The 9,701-nt window shown below is 47.6% G+C and overlaps 1 protein-coding gene across 1 annotated transcript; it reads left to right on the top strand.

Annotated features, from left to right (window-relative positions):
• The first annotated feature begins 416 nt into the window (after positions 1-416).
• On the top strand, positions 417-8,885 carry CDKL2 (cyclin dependent kinase like 2). The gene is made up of 13 exons (XM_059471143.1): positions 417-687; positions 2,575-2,769; positions 3,036-3,214; positions 3,339-3,451; positions 3,608-3,747; positions 4,017-4,105; positions 4,622-4,748; positions 5,375-5,646; positions 5,820-5,910; positions 6,724-6,808; positions 6,924-7,030; positions 7,336-7,428; positions 7,896-8,885. The coding sequence occupies exons 1-12, from the start codon at positions 520-522 to the stop codon at positions 7,393-7,395; spliced, it is 1,626 nt and encodes a 541-aa protein (XP_059327126.1). The 5' UTR covers positions 417-519; the 3' UTR covers positions 7,396-7,428; positions 7,896-8,885.
• The last annotated feature ends 816 nt before the right edge of the window (positions 8,886-9,701 follow it).

Genomic DNA, 9,701 nt, shown 5'->3' with positions numbered 1-9,701 from the left:
ATTAGTAAAGCCACAGGGATGCTTCAGCTTTCCTTCCCCTCAAAGGGAGCAGGTTCATGCACGGTGTTACATTGCAAATAGCACGTGGAGACAAGTTTGTAAAATGAAGTAAAACCAAATTATTCACCACTGATCTTTAGCAACATCCACAGCCTCCCATCTGCACATGGAGCCCTCATTGCATGGATTCAGGCTGGCTTTTTAACACTCAGCCCACCGCACAAGAGATGAGGTTGCTTAGTACGCTTGTTGAAGCCCTACCGGGCTTTAAAAGCAACCTTTATAACATTTTACCCTTAAAACATTTTATGAGGCCTTTTCAAGAGCCGAGCGAGCTTCCGGCCGCCTTTCGCGACAGGCGGGGCGCGGCCGCGCTTTACGGCGGGCCGTTGCCGCGGTAACGCGGCCGCTTTGGGTGGGAGCCGGCGGCGGCCGCGGTGCCGCCATCCCGGTGCTGTCCCCGCGTCCCGGCCCGGCCCTGCCGCAGGGCCCGGGCCCTCCCGCCCTGCCGCCACCGCCATGGACAAGTACCAGGTGCTGGGGCTGGTGGGGGAAGGCAGCTACGGGATGGTGACCAAGTGCAGGAACAGGGAGAGCGGGCAGATCGTGGCCGTCAAGAAGTTCCTGGAGAGCGACGACGACGCGGCGGTGCGGAAAATCGCCCTGAGGGAAATCAAACTGCTCAAGGTGAGGCCGGCGGCACCGCCTTTTTTCTAACGATTTCGTGCTTAAATTGCAAAGCAATTTGTGTGTTCAGTCTCCTTCGGCTTCCCCTCACAGCATTCACCAGGTGTCACCGACACATCCCAGGCCGAGCGAGACTCGCCTGGGCCCTGCCGGGATCTCCAGGCGCTGGATTTAACGGAACCCTCCGTGCTGTGGCCTGGCGGAGCCGCGGCTCCCTTGGCCTGAGCGCCGGGCTGGATGCACCTGGCGGATCTTGGGATGTTCTGGCGTTGCCAGGGGATGGTGCGGTCTCTGTTGCCTCCTGGTGGTGGCTGTCCCCCTGTCCCAAATGCCTGGCCTTTCCTGCTGGGGATTTGCTGGAAATAGAAGGAACGCTGACCTTTTAAAGCGCGGGAGTGTGACCCTAAACGGGCTGGGGGCTGCCGGGGGGTCACCTGAGACAGTAAAACACTTCTAGGAAAGTTTTCCTTTATTTTTTTTCTATCCATGGCACCTTCCTGGCAGGAAGGACTCCTGTGGGATTCCCTGAACCATGTGTGCACTGTGTCCTTTGTTGTTGGAGTGTGGGATTTGCCTGGTGTTACTATTGTGGGAAAGGACGAGGGGGAGTGGATTCAGACTGAAAGAGAGCAGCTTTTGACTGGATATCAGAAAAAAATGATTCCTTGTCAGAGTGGTGAGGCACTGCCGTGGGCTGTCCTGAGGAGCATCCCTTGTCCCATAGGAATGTTTGTCCCGTGTACAGTGCTTGTCCCTCTGCATGGGCACATTGGGAGTTTGGAACACTGGGACCCAGATGATCTGTTTGGTGAAAAAAAAAGAAGGAAAACCTTATTTCCAGGCTGCTCCAGAGGTGGGAATACTGGCAAACCTGGGTCCTGTCCTTTTGTCTGCCACAAGTATCTCTTCTTAAATCTGCCAGCTTATGGTTCCTGTGCACTGAAGAGGGGAAAAAAGTGGTGTTTGCCTTTACTACAAGAGTTACAGAATTGGAGTTCATAGAAATGCATGCAGCTCCAAGCATTATCCCTTCAAACCCTTCTGAAGTGGATCTCTGTGAGCCTGGATTGTCCCTGCTCTGAGCAGCACCCAGGTGTTCTGGGAATTAACTGCTTTTCCTATGTGAAAACCTTTGCAAGGAGAATGTTTGCATATGCAGCTCAGGAAGGGTGGCCTCTCACAGGGGAAATAAATACCTGGAGGTTTATTCTCTTTGTAGTTCCTTTCCTTCTTCCCTGTCTATCTTTGGTTTTAATTTTTTCTCCCCCTCGAGTTTGGGCAGAAATTTAATTGTGTCTGAAAACAGCAAAAACCTCTTCAGGTCTCTTGTGTGGGGAACAAATCATTCTTGGAAAAAGAGCTTTTTCTCATATTGAATACCCTTTAAAAATTCTTCTCTTGTCAGACCTTCTAAGAAATCTGGGCAGGCACAGGTGCAGGCTGGCTGGCACTGCCTCTGCCCCAGCAGAGTTTCCCCTGCAATTCCCTGTGCTCTGCAGTCCTTTTGCATCTTCCTGGGTCCCACTCCTGGGCTCTGCTGCTGCCTCCAGGCAGCCTCTGGGGATGTTTCCCTGCCAGGTTCCAGCTAATAAATAACTGTGCTCTGTAGCATGGCCTTTTGTGTTGGTGCGTGATAAATAAATGTGTAACAAATGGGAGGTGGAGCCTTGTCTGCTGGGGACACAAAATAAACAAAAGTATACATGACAAAATAATTGGAAAACACAGCTGCTTTTTCTTCCTCTTTTTATTCAAGGTGCATTTTTTGGTACTGTCCCAGCAGGGCTGCAGTTAAAAAAGTTAACAGCAAAATTTTTTTTTAAACATTTCCCTTTATAACTTTTAGTAAGTGTTTTCCCTCACTAAACATTCCCTGTTTCTTGACAGCAACTGAGGCACGAGAACCTGGTGAACCTGTTGGATGTGTGTAAGAGGAAGAAGAGGTGGTACCTGGTGTTTGAGTTTGTGGATCACACGATGCTCAATGACCTTGAGGACTCTCCCAATGGACTGGACTTCGAGAGGGTTCGGAAATACTTGTTTCAGATTATGAGAGCAATTGCCTTTTGTCACAGCCATAATGTAAGTATCTGCAAGAAATCAGCTCTGCAGCTACAACCAATAGATACATATTAGAATAGAAGTGTGTATTTTTGTATTTGTACGTCTTTGAACTTAGAGAAATAGAAAGGAAAAAGAGATACATAAAATAAATGTGTCTGAAATTAGTGGTTCTGTGTTTGCCTGTAATTTTCTACTTGCATATGAGAAAGCTGTGCTTCTTGCTGAGCCAATCAGTTTGCTATGTACACACAGAGAGTTTGCCTGACTTCATTCTCTCTGTGCAGATAATCCATCGGGATATTAAGCCAGAGAACATCCTGGTTTCCCAGTCAGGAGTAGTGAAACTCTGCGACTTCGGGTTTGCCCGGCCCTTGGCCACTTCTGGGGAAGCTTACACGGACTACGTGGCCACCCGCTGGTACAGAGCCCCGGAGCTGCTGGTGGGGGACAGCAAATACGGCAGGTGAGCCTGGCCTGCCAGCTTGGCAAGGGCTCTGGGGAGCGTGCAGGGGCTGCTCCATCCCTGCCTCAGCCTTTGGAGCCATGGAGCTGTGCTGAGCTGGGCTGCTGGTGGTTTTTCTCCCCAGGCCTGTGGACGTGTGGGCTGTTGGCGCCCTGATAACAGAAATGCTTACAGGAGAGCCCCTTTTCCCTGGAGACTCAGACATTGACCAGCTCTACCATATCACCAGGTGCCTGGGTAAGAAGAGCCCCTGGGGCTTGCTCAGGAGTGAAGGGCTCAGATTTGTTTTGATGGGTGGAAAGATAACAAGCCGGACTGTAGCCCTTACTAGCATTTCAGCCTCTCACATGTTTCACTGTCCTGTATTTTCCACCTTTGTTTGCCTGATTCTAGGTAACTTAATTCCAAGACAACAGGAGTTATTCTATAAAAACCCCCTCTTTGCCGGCCTGAAGTTGCCTGAGGTGAAGGAGCTCGAATCCCTGGAGAAACGCTATCCCAAGCTCCCTGCTGAAGCGCTGGAATTAGCCCAGGTAATTAACTGTTTCCTGTGAGTGTTCCTCTGTTTCCCTGCCCTCCACCTCACAACTGAGCACAGGGATGTTGAAGTGCCCTTCTCTCAGCTCTCCAGGTAGTGAGCAGCTTGGGTTGGCAGCTTGGTGGGGGATCCCAGAGCTCCAGTCCAGGGTGATGGGGACACCCAGCTCTGCAGGGCCAAAGGGGTCACTGCAGGGGTCTTTTCCTCATGCCAAAGCCTTTGTTTAATTCCTGCTGTGTTTTTGTCCTCCTGCTGGTTTGACAGGAGTGCTTGCAGATTGACCCAGACAAGAGACCGTCCTGCGCCCAGCTCCTGCAGGGCGATTTCTTCAACAAGGACGGCTTTGCTGAGAGGTAAGAGCTCCTTTCCTGCTCACTGCAGGCTCAGGTTAGAAAGAAGTGAAGCAGTTGTGCTTGGAGACTGCACACTGCTGGGTTTGCAGAGCTCACAGCTGCTGAATGCCTCCGTTTGTTTTGGCTTGACCTTTCTGAAAATAGAGTTGGAAGGGAACACATTGCAGTGGCACATTTACCTTGTTGTGACATTAATTCATCAGTGTCACCCCACATTGGGTAGTACAGTCTTACACTGTGTTCACTCACTGCATCTGCACCAAACTGGTGCAGATTTATTTTTTATTGCTGTATTGCTGTATTTTATTGCTTTATTGCTGTATTGTGAAAAAATGTGTGCAGAAGATTTTATTTAATGTATACATTAAATTTGTCTTCTCATTAGTTAAAAGGCACAGTTTGTTTGACTGTTTAAAAGTCTATAGGAGCCTGGGCTTAACAACTGATGATGCTATTAAGATAAACAGAAGCCCTTTTATTATTTGTTTCTTTCTTTTCTCATTATATGGAATGTAGATTTACTCAGGAGCTTAAACAAATAATCCAGAAAGATACCAGAGACCATCAATTTCAAAAAAAATCTAAAGTCAATAAAAGGGACAAAGATGATGTTTCAGAAGAAAGAAAAATCATCAGTGTCCAGGTTGGTCCATCTGTGTTTTCCAAACCTGTATTGTTTTGGGGTTTTTCTCATGTTTTGTATCATTATTTTTAAAATAGGTGCAGCAGTTTGAATTCCTAGGAAATAGCTTGGGAGTGTGCAGGGGGCTCTTGGGCCAGTCCCTTTCAGGTGAACCATACAGACCTGTGGTGCAGTTCCTGGCGATACAGAGCTGGAGGGGAATCACTTGGGAAGCATAAGTCATGCTTTATGCTGCTGTTAACCTGATTTAAAGCCCTGTCATCAAAAATAAAAATTTTCCTTTCAACTGGATACCAAGGGTGCTTCAGAGTGACTTTGAGGTGACATTGAGATGAGTTTTTATTTAATTTCTTCAGAAGAGACACAGGATACAGCTGGTTTTCCTCTATCATTTCTGATTCCAGTCTCAAGTGACTTATTTACAGAGAGTGCTGGAACCCTGACAAATTTTCTCCTGTTTGATGGAAAGCAGAGATATTCTACCAAAACCAATTCCATCTCCATTAGATTCTTGCAGAATCATGCACATGTAGGCTTCTGACATGTTTTTTTTGCTGCATGCACTGCTGTAAACTGCTTTTTTAACCATGACTGTAAGGAAAGATGATGTTTATCTTCCCAAACAGGATTTCAGCATAGGCCCAAGGAGCAAAGATGGGAAGCTGATAAAGACCAAGCCCTCTAAAGCTGATGCAGAGAAAGCAGATCGATCCTCAAAGCTGAGCTTCCTCTATGACAACACAATCCACCCATTGAAATTGAGCCCTCAGACCAACCTGAAAGATTCCAGCAGCAACTTGGACTATGCTAAGAACCTGGGCACATTTATCCCTCCCATCAACCAGAACTTTTCTCCTACATTTGGGATGGGGTCTGGGCCTGGGAGCCTTAATTACAGGTAAGGGAGCAGAGCTAGGGGAGCTCCTATCCATCATTCCTGGGATGCCCTGGGAGGGGCAGGGTGACAGTGTGGGAGCACCAGATGTGGGGTTTGGGACACCTTGCATTTGGTGATTTATATTGGCTGTGTCAGCCCAGCTCATACCAGCTGTGGGGCATTTCTGATTACAGACTTGATGAAAAGAGTAAAAAATACTTGAACCCCTTGCTAAAGGCACGGAAGCCTTCTCCAGTGGGGCGTTGCAATGTCAGCCTGACACCGGTGAGTCGTCTGTCTGTCTGTCTTCCTTGGCCAAGCAAAAATTAATTCAATCGTGTGTTGTATTCTCAAGAACTCCATCTGGTCCATCTTTCACCATAACTCCCACTAAAAATACTAGAAATACTAGAATACTAGAAATACTACTTGTTTTGTTACCCCTTTTTCCCTGCAGATTTTGCATTCAGTATCCCTCGCTAACAGTTCTTAGATAAAATATATTTTATGTCAGAAAGAAATTTTTAATGAGGGGAGCAGTCCAGGATATCTGTGAGATTTGGAATATATCTATGGCCTCCTGCCTGGCCAGGAGTGATAGACCATGTGTGCTGTGCTGCGGAAGCAGAACCGAGGGTTTGGATTTAATGTGGCCAGGGCTTTACTTAGTCATGTCATAACTGCATTAAAAATTGATAAGGAAAACAAGTGAAATGGAAAGTTTTCCTCTTCTCTCACTACCTAGGCATGATGATTACTGTGCCAGCCAAGAACACTTGCGTTTTTCCAGATAACTAATCCCAGCCATTCTCCAAGGGCTGTATTTTATCTCTCCAAAAGCAGCCTCACTTAGATGATTGTTTTTATTTTGCTGTAGCTTTTCCATTGCTTGTGTATAAAAAGCACTTGAGCAGGTTGAATTCCTTCACACACATCAGATTCTTTTGTCTCACTCTTGGACAAATTCCAACTGCATCAGAGCATTGCTGTGCCACTGCTTTTTTTAAGCTTGAAAATAGCTTTATTTTTGTCTATATTTTCATGAGCTGCTCCATATGCCCTTGACTATAGGTTACTAACAAAAAACCTATCCTTCAGGCAAGTAAGAAGAAATGGGAATTCCTCAAGACAAATGTGCGTTTGCCAGAACTAAATCATCTCCCTGAGCTGAGGGGAGCGGAAGGTAGGAACTTTGAGCTCCTCTAAATAGAACCTGGGTACCCAACAAGTGTCACGAAGCTGTGTGTCAGCCTTCACTCCCTAAACATGGCTCTAAGCACCTTAGTTGTGTTTTGCAGCTCAGCATCCCAGATTTCTGAAGAAGGAAAACAGAATGTTTGCAGAGTCCCGAGTCCCCTCCCTCGCTGCTATCGACCTTCATAACTCAAGTCTGCCTTCACAGCAGGTAGCAAGGCAATAAAGTGGTTTGTGCTGCTCTGTATTTGTTTGGTTTGCTTTGGTTTTTGGGGACTTTCTCAACAGCATGGCCCACAGAATTCCAGTTTGACTCCTAAAGGAGCAGAATTTGCCTCGGGGTTGTTAAGTCATCCACTGTGGGAGCATTTTTGAAGCCTGATTTGACCAAAGAACAGATTTGTTTTGAATTAGGTGTTGGCATTGCATGTGTCTTTAGAAGGCTGTTTCTGATTGTCTTCTCTGTTGATGCTACACTTGGAAATTGATCCTGTCTCTTTCTTTCCCAATTTACAGCTGTCAGGGACCTTGATGCCGGATGCATCAGAAGCCACCTTCCCCAGGGTCGAGCACTAGCCCTGGGGAGATGGTCACACCTGCCTTTAAAAGGTGGGCTTGCATTTCTGCCGTGTAGCCTGCTGGGGGCTTCCAAATGCATGGTTTCATGAACAGTCACCTAGGGATGGGAACTGCAATAGGAAAATTATTTTACACTTCACATTCTTGATCAGGACATGCAGCTATGACAGACTTCTTACAGTACACAGCTCACTGTGCACAGTAAATAATTTTCCTGAGGTGCTGAGCATTGGGGCTGGAAAAGAAGCAGCTCACGGAATTGGGGGGCTGAGCAAGCTGGTAGAACAGCAAAAAAAGGGGAAGCTGGCTGCCTGCATGTGGGGAGGGGAAAAAACAACTCGAGTTTTCTGATCTGTGAAGCACAGAGGTGTAAATGCATAGCTTCAGCAAGGTAAGGATGTGTAACAAAGCAAAATAAAGGAAGCCTTTCACCAGGGAGCACCTTTGTGTTTTGTTAGTCTGTCCAGAGTTATTCTCCTTTTCTCCTCTTGATGCAGGTGACTGAACAGTGGGAACAATCCATCTGAGTTTGCAGGGGCTAAAGCTGCCAGGTGTCTGCAGGGGAGAGGAGGATCCCTTACTCCTGTTGGTGCAGCAGACTGCACGGAAGTGGCTTGGGTCCAGGCCAAGGATGGAGCTTGCATTGCCTTTGCTGCTGGATTTCTTGCATGCAAACAGCCCCTGGAATGTTGACTTTCTGGCTTAGGGCCAAGTCTTGTCTGAGAAGAGCAGTGGTCATTGGTGTGTGACAAGGGCAGGAGCTGCTTTGGAGGACTCTGAAGGAAGCTGGGCTTTCACTTGTCCAGCTGCTGCCTGCCTGAGAGGTTTGTTTTTCAGTGAATCCTGACGAAAGCAGCTGTCAAAATTCTCATGTATCAGTGGGCTGCCTGATCTGGATCGAAAAGCACCTTTGCCTTGACAGTGAAGAAAACATCTTTGCAAGAAATACAATATCTAAATGTGCAAATCTGCAGCTGTTCCTCTGAAACCCTCGCTAATGCACTTGTCACTTTGGTTTAGGTTTTCTCTTCACATTTTTGACCCCACATCTGGGCAGTTGTCTTTGGGGTGTTTGCCCTGGCTATGTTGTCTGGCTAGTGTTGATAGTGAAGGAAGGAATATCCCTGTGGAATACTGAGCTGTGATGCAGGCGGCACGTGGAATGTCTCAGTAACTCATTGTTCCTTTAGATCCTCTAGGAGAATGGGACAGTAAAACTTGACTGTTTGGAAACAGTTTTTGCTTACTTGGCCTTAGTTTGTCTGTGGTCAGTTTTGGGCTGTCCCTGTCTTGCTCAAAACTTTTTTCCATCAGCTGTCACAACCCACATGGTGTCATTAACTTTGGAACTTATTTTTCCACAAAATACAGCCTTTCCCATCCATGGATCATGAGAGAATATGGTCTGAGTTCATTGTATTTAGGGATTTGTCTCTGTGCTGTCTCTTGACATGTACATTTCATTTGTAAATAAAAAGATCTTCCAATTCTGGGCTTGACTGTCCCCACAGTGGATGCTCCACTTGGCCACAGTAGTCAGTCAGGTAGCCATGGGGAGAAGGTTTGGGGAGGAAAGAGTGGAGGTTTTTGGGGGAAAGCTGGGTTTTTGGAGGAGAGAAAGGTTTAAGGGGAAGGTTTTACATGGGGAAGAGTGTGGCCAGCAGGTCCAGGGAGGTGATCCTCTGCTTGGTCCCAGTGAGGCCACATCTGGAGTGCTGTGATCAGTTCTGGGCTCTACAGGTCAGGAAGGACAAGGAGCTACCAGAGAGGGTCCAGCAGAGACCAAAGATGATGGAGGAGTCTGGATCATGTCTCTCAGGAGGGGAGACTCTGGGAGCTGGGTCTGCTCAGTCCAGAGAAGAGAAGACAGCAGGAATCTCATCAATCCATACAAGTATCTCCAAGATGGGTGTCAAGAGGATGGTGCCAGATTTCTGGTGTGCCCAGCAACAGGACAAGGAGCAGTGGCCAGAAACTGAAACACAAGGAGCTCTACCTCAACATGAAGAGCTCACAGAATCTACTCAGTTGGATGGAACCCGCAGGGATCACTGAGCTCAAGGAGTGTTCGGACAAAGCTCTCGGGCAGCTTGGTGGGATTGGCGGGGTTCAGGGTCAGGAGTGGGACTCGATGATCCTGACGGGTCCCTTCCTAGTTGGAATATTCTATGATTCTGTGATTGGTCGTGGAGTTCTCTCTAGTGACATTCCCAGCCCGCCTGGACGCGGTCCTGTATCACCTACTCTGCGTGAGCCCGCCTCGGCAGGGAGCTCGGACGGGACATCTCCAGAGTTCCCCTCCC

The sequence above is a fragment of the Ammospiza nelsoni genome, chromosome 4 (assembly GCF_027579445.1).
Source record: "Ammospiza nelsoni isolate bAmmNel1 chromosome 4, bAmmNel1.pri, whole genome shotgun sequence".
NCBI lineage: Eukaryota > Metazoa > Chordata > Aves > Passeriformes > Passerellidae > Ammospiza > Ammospiza nelsoni.
Note: the sequence above shows the minus strand (reverse complement) of the source record. Positions and strands in the feature narration are given on the sequence as shown.

Excerpts from the sequence above, each read along its gene's own strand:
- CDKL2 (XM_059471143.1), top strand. The coding sequence starts at position 520 with ATGGACAAGTACCAGGTGCTGGGGCTGGTGGGGGAAGGCAGCTACGGG. Across the intron at positions 3,215-3,338 it reads GGGGACAGCAAATACGGCAG|GCCTGTGGACGTGTGGGCTG; the intron begins GTGAGCCTGGCC and ends TTTTCTCCCCAG. Across the intron at positions 7,031-7,335 it reads CAAGTCTGCCTTCACAGCAG|CTGTCAGGGACCTTGATGCC; the intron begins GTAGCAAGGCAA and ends CCCAATTTACAG.